The sequence below is a fragment of the Lathamus discolor genome, chromosome 6 (genome assembly GCF_037157495.1).
Source record: "Lathamus discolor isolate bLatDis1 chromosome 6, bLatDis1.hap1, whole genome shotgun sequence".
NCBI lineage: Eukaryota > Metazoa > Chordata > Aves > Psittaciformes > Psittacidae > Lathamus > Lathamus discolor.
The window spans coordinates 35,893,127-35,909,773 of NC_088889.1; the positions used below are offsets into that span (position 1 = coordinate 35,893,127).

General features: G+C 39.1%; 1 protein-coding gene across 12 annotated transcripts in view; it reads right to left on the bottom strand.

Moving 5' to 3' along the window:
• The window catches only part of NRXN3 (neurexin 3), an 894,623-nt gene that overhangs the window by 256,486 nt on the left and 621,490 nt on the right, over positions 1-16,647 (bottom strand). For all 12 annotated transcript variants that reach the window (XM_065685949.1, XM_065685942.1, XM_065685943.1 and 9 more), the window contains one exon: positions 2,639-2,820. In XM_065685949.1, coding sequence (XP_065542021.1) covers positions 2,639-2,820 — 182 coding nt within the window. The remainder of the gene's footprint in view (positions 1-2,638; positions 2,821-16,647) is intronic.

The window sequence follows — 16,647 nt, forward strand, 5'->3', positions numbered from 1 at the left end:
TGACTCGTGTATAAAAGAAAAAAACATTCATAAGGGATTTGATTCTATAGCAACACTTATTCTATGTGCTACAGTCTGTTCACACAAATACCTCGTGCTTCATGTATGATATCAATCTGGATGGTATGGCATCCATTTTTGCATGGCTGCCAGTTTATACTTCATTGTAAATCAGGAGAGAAAATCATTTCAGAGGCTGCAATTTTTTGTCATATAAAACTGACGCCTTAGTCAATAAATTTTCACAGTACACAGAAGACTCATAATTAAAAAATGAGCCAAACAAAACAACCATAAATAAGACAAGCAAATATGCAACTTGTTCATAAATTATCTTTTAAAATTTGAACTTTATAAATAGAAAGAAAGTATAATGAACACTCCAGAACATATATGGTATTCAAAAAGCAGGCATACTATTATAAAATCTTAGCAGAGTATGAGCCACACTTACAATCTTTAAAATAGTATCAGATATTGATAAACCATAGCCTACTCTATGACTTGTGGATTAAATTTTAGTTTAGTGAAGCACATTAGAAAACAATGATCACCAGGTGGCTTTTTTTCACCTCTTATCACCAATAGAACACCTAGGGAAGTATGACTGGAACATCTAGCAAGGGCCCAGAAGAAGAGGCCTGCCCACTATTAATACAGGAAATTTGCTAATAGTGAACATCTTCAGTGATAAAATTGGCCAAACTACACAGGAAACAGTCAACAGAACTTTTAGCATTAATATAAACCACAACTAATAACATTGATTTAGATATCCAAAACTAGCAACATGCCATTCAGAGTAGTTTGAGCAAAATATATAGGAAGAAAGCAGAAAAACTTTCATTCCTTTCCTTTCCAAAAGCAACTGGAAAGAGAAAGTTATGAATTTAACTTTTTTTCAATGAATGCTTAGAGCTCGGGTTCAATTTGTGTTGCTTGTTTCAAACCATCCAGCAAAATTAGCTAAAAAAATAAAATAAAAACAAAAGCAACATCAGTGAGACTCATTTTTAATGGTAGAGTTGAGAATATTCAAGACCCACATATAGAGAAAAACTACATGCTTTCATCATTAACGCTGAAAAGACTCATTGTGAAAGTTCTTAATGCAGGACTAAAATTTCCTTTCTGGCATTTCTGTCCATTTTGCCTGTTCCTTCCACTGACTACCACAAAAAGCCTAATTTCTGTTTTCTCTGCAACATCCCATTAGTCGCCAAAAGCAACAGGATCCCATCCTTAGACTTCTTTTCCTAAGACTGAATAAACTCATATCTCTGCACTTCTTACATGCCAAGCATACTGCTCTCCACATGTTGTATTATAGCATTTCAAGATCATACAATCTCTTGCTCAAACATATCCAACTTTTGCTTAATGTACGTTACAGAATTCCAATCCACTAGGTTTAGCATTGTTCACTTCTACAAAGTATTCTTTAGTTCTGTTTTGTTTTTAAGAAAGCAAGCAGAAGTGTTTTCCTTTTAAAAAATGCCGGGATTTGATCTTGCTTTCATTCCAGCACAAAACACAAACTAAATATTTAGATATATCACAAAAAGAAAGAAACCAGAATTGGTGACAGTCTAATGGCTCAAGACCATATTCTAACCCATTCAAAGAAATCTGCATTTTACAACATTCAAAATAAACCCACTTAAAATGCTGACAATGAGTTCTAGCCCTGACTCTTATTTCAGAACCACCCTGCAACATATCCAGTTCTTCAACATAATTCTGAACATGGCAGCAGCAGTTTTCTGTGAAATGTCAACAACTCTCCAGCTCATTCAGAACCTGCAAATGGCCCATTCCACTATGAATTAACGCATAAACATTGGAAATAATCTGAGCATGGAGTAACCTTACCAGCTTCTACCTCCAGTAAACCTCTTTGCTACTTTGTTTGCAAGTGAAAAGAAAGCAAACCAACTCTTCTCCTCCCAGAGCGCCACATGCAATAACAAACTCCAAAAATTTCCAGTTCTAGTGTTCTCATTTTCTCAAACAATTTGACTCTCCTTAAATCCATGTTCACTCAAGTTTCCTTATTAGTATTTGCTTTCACAAAAAAGACTATTTTCTTCTTGCGAAGCCATGTTTTGCTAAAACATGAAATTCTTATTCTGAGTTATCCCACTAAAGAAAGCAGTTATATCAGCTTGAGTATCTGTCAGTTTTCACTTAATTTTCTCAGTGAGAGAAAAAAAAAACACCACATCCCTATCACTCCATTTAATTCCTTGCCTTCCGAGAAAAATAATACTCTCCACCATAAATTCAGCTGTATTCAAGACTGTGCATAAACCACAGCAGATCAACACTTTTTTAATAAACCCTACTGCTACTGAATCTCATAAGGCTTTTTTTTGCTGTTGTTTTTTGTTTACTTGTGTGTGTGTCTTGGCCCCTTTCCAATTTCTTCTGGCATCAAGTTTTGGATTCATCTCATTCAGTAATGTTCATCCCATTCAGCAATTCAATAAAATCCTAAAGAACTACCTAAGGCAGGTTAATTTGAAGATATGGAGAGTGCAGAATACACATACTATTTTAGAGTAGTAGTTTTCTTCAAATGCATTTTCAATTAACAGAAACCCATGTCTGTCATGGACATGGGCCTATCTATACTCACTATGTGCAGCTGCAGAAAATCTCCAAGCCCAGGGGCACTGTCAATCCGAACAAGAATGCCATCCTTCACTGTTGTGCTGAAGCCTACAGCAAGACGGTCTGTCCTTGTGCTCGGTCTGTCATTAGCGGGCCAGGTGTACAGGATGAGACCTCCACTCTTCCCAAATATATATGTGGCACCAGCTACAAAACACAAATTCAAAGAAAAAAGTATTAGTTACGCATTTCATTTATTTGCTAATTCTGGTAATACTGCCATAAATTCCACAAGGAAGAATATAAGCAAGCAGACACTTTCATTAGCTAAAGCAGTGAAATTAATGCCTTCTGCTGGCCAGACTACTGGCAGAACACAGAGAAGGGTCCAGGTAAAAGAACACCACGTATTAAAATCCTTCTATTTTGTGACAAATGACATTATGAAGCATCTTTGATATTGGAATTGATTCCATATATGCTGTAAGACACACATGAAAGGTGCTCTAGACTGACCTCTACAACTTTGCCCGTATACTGTTCCTTCTTAAAAAACTGTAAGTTTTTCTTCGTAGAGCCATGGCTCTATAATGCTAGACACTTTTTCTGATGGAAGGAGATATGAAGGTGAAGCAGCTTTTTATCAGACAAAACATATCTGTTCCTTCCCCATTAGCCTTGCACCATTAGACTCAGTAACAAACAATGTAATTTCCTCCTTATGGAAAGTTCACCCTTCAGATGAGCACACACTCAAGACTCACAAACACTTCAAAGAGCAACTTAAATGTGTATGTATGTTATTCAGAACATCGTCATCTTCCTACACACATCACAGCAGGGGAACTACAAACAAGCAAGCTTACTCTTAATGTATAAATCACTCAAAAAATTTCTTATGTATGCAACCTGAGGAAGTACATTTTATTAGTTCCTAAATAGCAAAAGACAAGCAGCATTTAAGACAAAGATAAGTGAAGAGCTTATCAAGAATGAATGATTTCATTAGTGCTAATATCCCAGACAATGCCATATGGGACACTGTTGTTCAGGGAAAAAACAAGTCACATCTGTTTTAGAAGCATGGGATTTAATATGGGGATTCAAACGGAATATTTACAAGTTTTCCTTGAAGCTGGACTTGTCTTCAGCTGAAGACTATTCACACACAGTAGGAGACTATCCTTTTCACAGTACTTCTAAGACTTTTGGATATCTAGTCCACATATTTCCAGCACTGTTTGTCTTTACAGTGAGCCTGGGAATTTGTTCCTTGACCTTGTTTTTAAGGACAACACCAAACCTCTATAAAGCCGAGCACTGTCCTCACACATTTATGAGGGCCATCTGAGCTGAGCAAGACAGACCCGCAAGTGGAGAATTATTGTCGCAGATGAGAAAGCTGAGAAGCGAAAGCATTTGGAGTTCACATTATGCCTTGTACTCAACACTCCGAGTTAGGAAGAGAAGGATTTTATAACTCAGCAGTTACAAAATCAGCCTCTGAGCTTCTTGGAAAATATAGCTAAAATTGCTGTTCTAGACCCAAATCTACAGGCAGGACAGGAACAACGCTTTTCAATGTTTCAGCTGCTTACTGCACATCATTTTCTAAGCACTATTGCAATGGGTCACAAGCTGCAAAATAGTAAGCAAAAATAACCAGTTCCCATTACTGCATTAGGGACGAAATATCTGTAGAAAGTATAGGCAATTACTGGGTACATTTTCACATTTTCTAATCTGAGTGAAACTACAACGGATGATCTCTTTGATCTCTTCCTCCTCTGCTAACGCCCCCCATATACCAGCCAGCAACTTGTATCAAGCAACCCTGAACAGACTAAATGTAGTTAGATACAGAAACAGGTCAGATCATATATGGGTAACTGCTACACTTGCCTACAAAGCTGCAGCTCTGCTAAAGCCCCTTATGACCTGAATCCCAAATAAATACTACACATTAGTAGAAATAATTACTATACTTCACCCTCACTTAAGATGCTTCCTCTGGACATCCTGGCACACATTACCAAAACAGACATCAACAACTCAGCACACAGAAAGGAAATGATTTGTGAACAGCTGACCCAATGACAGAGTGAAAATAAATCCTTGTTTCCTTCCTTCCAGGTCTGTCCATACCCACCAGAACATGCCCTCAGTAAATTCAAACAAATGTGTCTGAAACCAGGGTTAGATAGGAGATTTCAGTCATAATTCTGAATTAACCAAAGAGCACATTGGCATTTTGGAACTGTGCACATGTATCATTTAGGTTTCAGAAAAATTAATTGTACAGACTGAACTCTATCTTCTCATTCTGCTTTGATTTCAAGATGAATGGTGTGCAACTATTGCAAGATATGCAGAAAGCAGTTTTACCTGTTTGTTTAAAGGCCTTCCTAACTGTATCTGAAACCTCTTGGTTAGAGAGATAGTTGGAGATAACTGGGTATTGCATTACCTAGGTCTTCCTCCCATGCACAGGTATATCTATAGCCCACTGTAAAGTAAGTTACGAATATCCTCCTTCAGGTTATCAGTTATAAAAGTTGTGTGTATTTGCATTACAGACTAAAACTAAGGCATACTAACATTTTAAGCAAAACAAGATAAGTTTCCTCATTGTTGATGGCTTCATATATTAAAACCCACTTTCCTAAATTATTCTCACTGGAACTGCAAGTTTTCCTGCTTTTCTTTGTACAAGTTACCAGGCCCTTCAGCAGCAAAGACAAGCTTGGAAGAGAGTTCTAAACTGCTTATGAAGACAGATGATTTCTTTGCCTCTCTAAGAGCCATTTGGCTGCCGGTAGAGCATATCAATGCTTCTATGAGCACCAATTAGAATCAATTATATCTTCATAGGCCTGTCATGGGACTTGACTGCTTAACAGCTTAACAGAGCTGATTTTCTCCTCACAGAACATGATTTTGCTTCTAGGCCTAATCTGAAGATACTCAGTACTTTGGTTTTGTGCACAAAGATCATTCACATGCAACAACTAGAGCTGCACAGCCCAAACAAATGTGGTAACAGAAGCCTGGTGGCCAGCAGCTGTTTCCTTCTGGTCCAGATCAGAATTATCTGCATAATGACATATGGCCACTTGCTTTACCTGTGTGTAGCTGAATACATAATAATTTACTGGGTATATCAACGCCCTTTCCCTTCCCCACCTTTTCAAGGGTATACAGGATACCCATTGCCTTGTTTGGAAAGAGTTGGCATATTAACATTGTGCCAATACTAAGTTTTTCCCCAGAGTATGAATAAAAGTTCACTCTAGTCTGAAAACTCAAGGTGCAAACATCAAGTAAAGTTGAAGAGGAAGGATAGCAAAAGCTACTACCACACTGTGATCACTTTAAAAACATCACCGAAAACAAAACAAACCCAACAACCAAAACCAACCCAACAACATAAAAACACAAACCCAAACAACCAAAACAAACAAAAAACACCCTACACCCCAAAATGCATTTAAAAGCTTCTATTTGACTGCAGCAATCATTAGCTTACAGAGTCTGAAACTCCAAGAGAATCAAACAAGACAAACAGCAGAGGGACTCTTCGTCAGGGACTGTAGTGACAGGACAAAGGGTAACAGGTTAAAACTTAAACAGGGGAAGTTTAAATTGGATATAAGGAGGAAATTCTTTCCTGTTAGGGTGGTGAGGCACTGGAATCGGTTGCCCAGGGAGGTTGTGAGCGCTCCATCCCTGGCGGTGTTCAAGGCTAGGTTGGATGAAGCCTTGTGTGGGATGGTTTAGTGTGAGGTGTCCCTGCCCATGGCAGGCGGGCTGGAACTAGATGATCTTGAGGTCCTTTCCAACCCTAACCATTCTATGATTCTATGATTCTAATCACAAACCTGGACTTCAGGAAAGGAGATTTCAGCTTCATCAGAACTTGACAAGGCCTGAACAACTCTATCTGGCTGGCCTTGCTTTAAAGTTGGACTAATTTATCTCCAGTGGTCCCTTCTGATGTTAAATACATAACTATTTCCTTGTGGTATTGCAGAGAATCATACACTGAAGTGAAGAACTTCATTAAAGAAAATATCTGATGAATTGAAAGCCTGTTTAGCTTGAAATCCTGCTATTGCACCTAAGCTTTGTTACAGACCTCCTTATTACACAAGAACACTTATTTTTTCTAAGACACTTTCCATTCAAAACAGACAATGGATAATACACTGTTAATGAGCAGTCACTTGCTATTTAATTTCTCCTTGTTGTTCAAGATTTAGTTATGTACCGCCTTTTATAAATACAACACCAACTTTGCCCTGAAAACAGAAAAATCTGATGGGCAGATTAATTTCATTGATTGATTATTACAGCAACTTCAACTATGCAACACTGACTTCAACCTGCACTGTGGAGAGAAAAAAAATTATCAAAGACGAGCGCACAAAATTATTTCCCCAGTCAGCTGAGAGCAATCCCACTTCTCACAGTACCCTGGGCCACATACACTCTACTGACGTGTAAGAACAAACGGGAACACAACATGTTCAGCTACCCAACTGGCACGCTGCATGCTGAACTTGGTAAGCACTGGGAGCTCACAGAAATGAAGAGATACCTAGTGAGGGAACACTCCCTACAGACTTAAGCTACTAGAATGCCATTACATGGTTAGCATACAAAAGCACATAAACTCAGAAACTTCTAGTTTGGCAGAGTGGCAATTGACTTCACCCAGAAATTACTTAACTTTTAACTCCAACTTTGGTGTTTAGAGATTTAAACATCAGAGAGATGGTTATGTTACAATACACGTGGCAATGCTGTTATTTAAATTCTACATATCTAGCTTAAGCAAATTGTGTATTTGCTAGCTATATTCATGCACAAAGCTGTTAGATTACCCAGTTTCAGTCAAAACAAAACAGTTTGAGGCAATACACAGAAAATTCCTAACAGAAAGGTTATAAGCAATATTATAAGCCACAGTAAATAAGCCTCCCAGTGAGTTGTGCTAAGAAACATTCAGTTGCAGTTAGAACCTCCACCTCTAATTTTAAATCAGTTATCACCGTTTCCTCATCATTGCCCAAAGACTTCAAAAACCTGTCTTAGGAAAAGTCTCCTTCAATCAACACAGTACCCAGCAGCAGCTATATCCTGCCTAAAACTAATTCTGTAAAGCAGTAGAAAACAAATCTGTCACATCTGCACAAGTTATAACTTCTTTTGTGCCTTAGGACCCTGTGAATCTCCCCACATAAAATACTCTATTGCAAATTCTCTGTTTACATCTACTAAGCCATCAACAGCCCCTTTTGCCTCAGCTACAGCACAGCACACATACTCACACATACATTTCCCTGTTGCAGGAAAATGCAACGCCTGACAGGCATTCTAACAATGTTGATTCACTGGGTTAACTGCAGCAACTGCGAGCATCATGGTATATAAGTACAAGTTTAACATCCTATGAATGCTACAGTTCAGGTTTTCACAACTGAAAAGTACTTTTAAGAGGAAAACTATGAGAAACCCAGGCCAATTGAAAAGCTATAACAATCACTTGAGTTAACACCAAAATCTATGACCAGGGTCTGGAATTCTTTCCTGACAACACTGCCACAGGCAAAACAGTCTCAACTGGGATAATCTTCCTTAACTGGTTTTACTGAAAGTTAACATAACTTTTAATTACCAATTCAGGCATTGGGAGACAAAGACAACAATTAACAAGCACTTAGGGGAAGTTCCTTTCAGCTCCAGTCCACCAAATCTCCTTCCCCTTTCTGGGCTCTAGTGAGACAACAGGCAGTGCAGGAGGTCGCGATCAGTGAACAGAAGTTTCTTTCTACCATTCCTTGACTCTTATTTACTTTATGCACTCCAGCATGGGTTATCCATGAGCTGCAGCTCCTCAGGGGTGTCCCTGCTGCTGTGCAGGTCCCTCCACTGGCCCCAGTTCCTAGTCCCTCAGGGGAGTCCCTGCTCTGACACAGGTCGCCTATCAGTAGCTACTGCCCTGTCTTAAACAGCAGCACCATGTGCTCCTCCAACAGGTTGAGGTTCTGGCACATGGTGTGTTGTTTTCATCCATGCCAGAGCTGGCTGTGACCACACAGGGAAGATCACAGCCTCCTCCTATGTTGGGTGCTCTGCAGACCTCTGTCAGCCATGACCCAATGCAAACAAACATGCTGATTGTAGTGGTAATTTGCCAAAACACATGAGGCACGTAGACTTCATAACACCTTCTTACCTAAAGTAACATGCAAGACGAGGCGTATACCTTTCCTTCAACTCTTATGTCTTTATTCTCTTGTACAGAATTCCCAAAAGTATAGGTATTGTTTCCTTTTTGTAAAAGGACTGGAAACTCCATTTTACATTACCCAGAGAAGAAATGGAAGACACAATTTTTAAAGTCAAAGACTTTTAAGTATACGAATAAAAGAATCTTACTGCATTTTCCCCACCCATTGCTTTTTTTTATTGGACTTCCTGTCCCCACTCTCATTTTGTGCCTACTTTATGGTCTTACTATATTTTCTGCTTAGTCCAGTATTTCTGATATGTCTCTTGGGGTATTTCACATGCTGGTGTAAAGGTTCTACTATGTTTATTAATAATCATAACCTTCTGCTCTCTAACAAGAAGCTATCAGTTCAACTACAGGACAATTTGTGATGATGGCATTTTGCTCTTTCTTGGCTGGGAACTGAAATTTAGGTTGTTTTCAAGAAGTAATATTGTCAAAGGACGGAATCAGTAACACATAGTACATGACCAGAGGTTACATGAGCAAAACAAGACCAAACTCACATCAGGAAGGAAACCTTGGTAGCAGCTGTAATTAGCAGCCCTTTAATCCGTCATTAAAGGGGTAATTAAATAATGGAGACCTGATAGTTTATGCATACATTAAAAAATTCCCACAAAGTCTCAATAAGAAAAGCTGAAAGTTTTGACAAAGTCACAGAAATAAGAGAAAGTAATGGTGACCCTTACCTCATTGTACATGGACAGTATATTTCAGGCAGTTCATTTACTATTTCCATCACTACAAAAGCCCCTGGTAAAGGAATGCAGACTAGAATACTGGCATGAAAGCAAGTGAGAAGAGATCAGGGATACATCTGCAGAAACTCAGTAAGATGAAATTTACTGCAGCAGGAAGCATCATTATTTGGTCACATAATGAAAAAGCAGTTCCCAAAATCATGGTACATACAAAGCTATGCTGCCCTAACAAGTGGAGACAAAGCAACAAGCAAGAGCTGCTAAAACCAATTTCTGTTCTAATAGAAAACTGATAAAATAGATTGGAGGTTTTGTCTGAAATCTGATCAGAATAATCTGATAGTTACCCCAAAATTAAGGTGTTTTCCATATGTTCATAAATGGAGGTTAACTGCCTATCTGACCACCCAGCTTTCAGCCAAGGAAACAATAGTGGCATAGTTCCTCAGGCCTTAACTTGGTCAGACAATTCAACATCTTATTTCTTTATGCTTGCTACACTCTTGAGGAAAAGTGAGCCATGCTTTGAGCACCAGCTCTAAGAGGGAGTTTAAGTAAGCAATACATATTGCACAAACCAGAAAAGAGCACCAGAACTTTCAAATGGCTTCTATTTATTGCTCCCCAAAAGCTTATCACATTGCAACATAGAGAATAAAACATCCGTTAATACGTGTACACTGTCAGAAGGACATGCACTGTCTAAGTAAAAAATGAAGCTTCTGACAGCTGTTTTTCCAGCTTAACTCCTTCTGACTATGTGTACTGTGCAACTCCAAATTTCCTTCAAATAAATTTCTTAGGAGTGAAAATATGGAAAGAGTGGCAAAAGAATATTTTGAGGACAGTCAAAGAAATACAACAGTGTTCATATGCACTTACAATAGTGGTGAAAATAGGTACAGTTTTTACCTAGTTTTGCAATATAGTCTCAAAGAGCATGGATGATTTATCTGATTCTTCATTACTTGAAATCATTTGAATTAGATCAAGTGTAGGTGTGCTGCAACATCTGTATTGTCTAGAGATGACCTAACAGCTGTTTCCCATTTCCAGCCTTTGTGATTTTATTTATTTTAAATTACTTCTATAGGTATTGTCCCATAGAAGCATACTAAATGCACTGCATAGGGCTTCTTTGCCTTGCTGTTACATCAAATGTATAACAACATTTCCAGCTACCATTATCTAAGATATTAAGAATGGAAGGGAAAAAAGAGATCAAGAGAGAAGTGATATGACTGAATTTAAAATTAATAAATGGTTTTAGGATTAAAAGAAATAAATGAACATCACTAGTACCAAGTAGCAGGTCAGCCCTATTCCTTCTGGCCTTCCCTATTTACCAAGCCATCCATCTCGAGAACACCTATCCTTCCTTCTCCAATTATAAGCTGTCATCCAGTTGCCCTCAATCTTTAACTATGTTGTTTTCCTAATCTGTTACTCCTCTTTTTCCTATATCACTTCACATTACACTAAACAAAAATAAATTCTTAGACAAAAGAATGAAAGAGAGCTTGGGAGGAAAAAACCCACAAACCCTAGACATCTATGCCTCCCTCCTCCTCACCCCCCCCTTCAAGCATATACACTAGTGTTCTTGCAGTATATGGAATGATCTGTAATATCAGGATATCCCAGGGACACCTTTGAGTTACTGTCATTCAACCACTCACATAAAGAAATGTGAACCTATTCAAAACTGAGTATCATCAATCAGAAGGAAAAGTTTTACTCCTCCCTTCTCCTAAAGACCATCACTGTCACTTGTACATCTCTGTGCCCTGGTTTCTGTACTGTCCACACCCTGAGTTTAAAAGGTCTATTAACACAAACACCTGCTTCATTGAAATAAAAAAAAAAAAAAAAAAAACAGAAGGGGGGATGGTGTTAAAAAGGGTTACAGAGGGTCTGACCGTCATCTGGCTCACTTGATTGTTCCATCACAGGATCCCTACTAGGAGGACACAAGACAGACCTGATACTTGTTATGACATGACAGCTGAAACATCCTTTTATTTATTAAGAGCTTTAAATTGACTAAGAAAGAAGAAAAAGCCCTGAAAAATGCAAAGCTTCCAGTCTAATCCTCAAAAATCCCTCCCAAGCTTCTGTGCTTAAAATGAGTTTTCATGAACTAACTTTTTCTTTTCAGAGTGCTCACTCTTCCCTTGACAAACCCTCTAAGGCCCAGATTGAACACCACAGTCATCTTGCTTCTCAAAAAGCAGACATTTTTTTGACATGAAACTGAAATTCCTTTCCCACTTTAAAACATGAATGAGCTTCTTCTATACAGAAAAGAGGAGTTATAAAATCGTGAGGACTAACATAAAACAGAAGCAGCAATTCAGATGATGCCTGCTTTCTGTGTTTGTCTTTTTAATGACAGCAAATTAATACAAGTCACTTTCCTCACAGTATGTGTGCGTCAGCCAACAATTGGATCAGACAGTATGCTACTTCTTATTAGTTACACTGCATTAAGAAGATCGGAAGAGGAAAAAGGAGAGAACAAGGGAGTGTCCCTAGAACTATGAGAAGGTCCAAGGTAGTTTATGCTTGAACTACAGATTTCCCTAAATCTGGGGTGCTGGGAAGATTGAATTTTTTCCCAAATAAGAATTTCCCACATGGCGTATGCTGGGGATGTTTATCATCTCAGAAGGAATTTAGGGATTAGCTACTGACTGAAACGGACCCAAGATAATGTGAAAGACTGAACTGAAATCAAACTCCACCATCCATTGTCTCAAGGATTGCTGTGAGGAGCTGAGGTCTATTGTCTCAAAGCTTGATGTCTATTATCTCAAGGATTGCTGACAGACATGTGCAGTTGAAGAGCAAGACCAGCAAAACCAGGCGTGCGTCATTAACCAGGAACGTGCAGTATGTGACATTAAGAACAGAGGTACTTCCCCCTAGCACATAATAAAATGGGACAAAAATAATCACTGGGATGGCCACCCATCACCGAAGATGGCTATGGACCCTCTGGACACCACTGGATTCATGTCGGTGACTATCTCTCTGCACTCCAAATGCTTGCTTAATTTCTATACTTTTTTTCCGATCTGTCCTATGGTGATAATAATGATATTTTTTATAATAATTATCTTTTATAATGAACAAACTGACCAATTGCAGTACTTGCCCCCATTTGCGTGTTAATTTCACTCTGGGGATCATGAACAAAATATTTCCGACACTGGGTTTTATCCATTCGGACCGTGACAGATGACCATAGGCATATCAAGATAAACATAACAGCCTGCAACTAGGAATACGTTTCAGTAATATCTTCATTTACATTACAGCAACATAATTGGTCAGACAAGAATCCGGCTAGTTCACTGTCATGTCTTCAGGACTGATTCTAAGTGGACACCCAGGGAAAACTATACATATTTCCTTAAAATACTCACCCAGACTATGAACCTTTTCAGCAATTCACTCAGTTTCATGTGGCTTGTTTATACAGTAATCCCAAAGAGATCTATTTCCAAGTACTTAGCCAGTCTCTCCTTGCATATATTTAGAAGTTTTGTATGCACAACAATGACTTACAAACCTTTAGCAATGACTCACAAATCTGCAGTGACGTAGGAAAGCTAAAAAGTAGCCAGCTGTGACCTCATCAGCAAAAGCAGCCTACAGAGTCCTGTACTCTATTAACAGGACCATAGCCTGTAGATGAAGTGATTATTTCCCTTTACTTAGTGCTTTTTAGACTGCATCTAGAATAATGCATCTAGCTTTGAACTAACAAACTGAAGCAAATTCAGTGAAGAGCTATGAAGATAGCCGGGTGACTGAAATGCCTGCCTTGTGAGGAAAGGCCAAGGGATTCAGGCTTATTCAGCCTGAACATGACACAACTTCAAGGGACCTAAGGGCAGCTTCACAGCACCTGTAAGGAGATTATTGAGAAGACAAAGGCAGGCTCTTCACAGTGGTGTGCAGCTGGAGAACAGGATGCAATAGACATAACCTGAAGTGAGAGAATGTGCGTTGATAGAAGGAACAGGTTTCCTCTTCATAAGGACAGTCTCCTTAGGCAATCAAACAGATTGCCCAAGATGATTCTCGAGTCTGTGTGTGAAGGTTTTCAAGATCTGCCTATACAAAACCACAAACAACCTGATCTGATCTCACAGATGACCCTGCTCTAGGCAAAGGTTTGGACTAGACACTTCCTGAGGTATTCTCCAGCCCAAGTGAAGAAACACCATTTCTTTTTGTGTGTGAAGAATCACCTTTTTCATACTTGCTCTTGCTAAATAGTGTAGGTGTTCCCTAGTTCTTGTACTGGAGGACATAGTAATTTGCCCCCACATCTGTCTGCTCAGTGTCAAACTTGCCTTGCAGACTTTTATCATAACAGCACCTTCAGCCCTTAAAGTCATCCCATTCAGTAAAGAGATCAGTTGTGTCATCAAATTCGACTCCTGCAGCTTTAGGCAGTGAGATGACAGATGTCAATCTAGAAAAGGCCCACAAGGACAATTCCTCCAAGTCTTTTTGTTTGTTTTGTTTTACATTCCACAGAACATTAAAAGCATCCTACAATAAAACCCCATGCTGCTTGCAACAAATACAGAATTTTCATTACAGGAAGACAAAAGGGTTAGAACCACTATGCACCAGAGCAAGAAATCATAAGAAGCTACAAACATTCAAACTGAAATACAAAATTTGCTGTGTAGAAATGCCCAGAAAAATGTGCCCAACTACTGTGACCCTTGCATGACATGTTTACTGAAGTTGAACTTCACCACCACCTGGAAAGAGACTTCGTTAGGTGCAACTGTGACTAAATTTAGTAAAGCTAGATGGAAGTATTTCTTAGTTGCATTCTGCTGCCAAAAAAAGAGTTGGAATCTGGATGCAATTTCTCGTTTATTGGTACTTCCTGAAAAAAAGAGCACATAGAGAGGATGTCCTTGGAGAAGCCCAGAAGGCAGCATGCCAGAGGAGCTGAATACAGAAACTAAGTGTTCACAATCAGAAGCACAGCAGGAATCACAGCTTATTTGGGGCTTGGAAGAAGAACAGGGATCTGTTCACTACAGTTTTACAGAAGCTGAATGGTAACAAAATGGCTTAGATATAGCTCAGGATGGACAGAGACCAAATTGCATAACATCTTGTATGGCCAGTTTGCAGACAAGGTTCTGTTTCTGTTAAATGTAAGTAATGCTTCATCCTTCCTTACACACCTTTTCTCATAGTATCATTTCCCTGAGGAAATGACACATTTCCTTAGTCATAGGTATTAAAACAGAAAAGAGAGTTTACATTTATAGTTTTTACTGCAGGAGATCAACCCCAAATTTTCAGGCTTGAATGATAAAAAGAGTTGAGCCAGAAATATTGGCTTTTAGTCATCAGAGCCCCAGAAGGCAAGAGTTTCACCGAATCTAACATGCAAAAATCAGCAGCAGAGTTGGGAATAGGAAGCAGATTTTCAGAGACCTAGCCTTTTGCTGGCCATTAGCATTTCAGCAGCACGTTTTTGAAGAAACTTCTTGATTTGTCACCACTTGCCATGCTTTGGTTCACATCGGAGCAGTCTCAGAGTACACAAGATTGACTCCTTTCAAATAAAACTAAACTGGAAGATGCAATCCAGCTGTTAACAAGTAATTAGACTATAGGACCAGACAAGAGCTAGTTCACAGTAAAACTTCAGAAGTAAAATGCCTACAGTACGTTCCAAGTACCAAGGATATCAGGTCCTTGGTACTAAACTTCATTCTGGAAACCCACTCTCATGCTACTATTGTAGACACTGCCTAGTCTCTAGGACTAAATGGGGCTGGTTCAGTCTACCAAGGAAACAAAATCGGAGTTCTGAGCTTTTCAACATCACCTCAAATAAGACGTTGTCTTTCAAAACTACTTGAAGGCCAGTGATGAGAAGAAATACGTTTATAGAAACTCACCATTCCCAAGGTTCTCTAACCTTCCTCAAGGTCACACAGCGGGAGTGTAAAAACAAAAAGCATCCAAAGTTCAAAAGCGAGTAACACAGCATAAACTGTTATGTAAGCCATATGCTTTCTTGCTATTGCCTCCTCTTCTTGCCCCCACGAAAGGACAATGACCATTAGGAGAGGTGGACATACATAAGAGTTATACAGGCAATCTGTTAAAAGGTACCATGCCAGAGAAAAAGACAAGCATAATGGTTGTTTAATCATTCTCACCATGAAGTGCCAATTCTTCAGTCTCTTATGACATTCATGAATGATGCAGAGGGCTGGCATGATGAATGCAGAGTAATTCCGACTGACAGATACTTTCAGGGAATTTATTTCCTTCTCGCATTCCCAGGACAAAAGAGCTCTTGAGCTGAGTTATCATTTGTACCATGAGAGGATTTACAGTCTTGCCAGCAACTCCTTTTACCTTACTCTATAAAGTGTTTATTTTGATATACTGATTGTGATCATTCAAGAACAACTGTATCTGAAGAAAGTCAGCATGGGAGAGAAAAAGCAGAGTGGCTCTGAATAACTTGCTCACCTTGACCTGGGCCAGTTTGCTTTGTCTTTGGTATCAGTTCTTTCCCAGCATCCTCTGCTATCCCCATTACAAATGTAGTATCACTCAAGGGAGACATCTCATCTCCCTCGCCTGGTTATCCTTCTTTCGTGACAAAAGATGAAATTTAGCCAGAAAAGCCACCCACCACAGTCTTTTATCATATTACTAGAAAGTGCCTCAGCATCACAGTTTTTACACCGTACTGAAATGGCCTCCATCTTACAGCTGCACACAGTAATGGATCCTGCCATGAGATTCAATGGCAAAGCTGAACCTGAGCCTTCTCCAGAAGAGCAGGGTGATACGAGCACACAGCGCAGCAGCCTCAACAGTACTGAGTGAATAAGATATTCCTATTACCATGTTTCCTGAGAAGTTCAGCAACTACAATCTAGACTAAAACACATCATCTCCCGAAGCCTTGAGTCTGTGGCCTTCAGTTGCACAGAGCAGTCACATATGTCACACGAGTGAGGATAACAA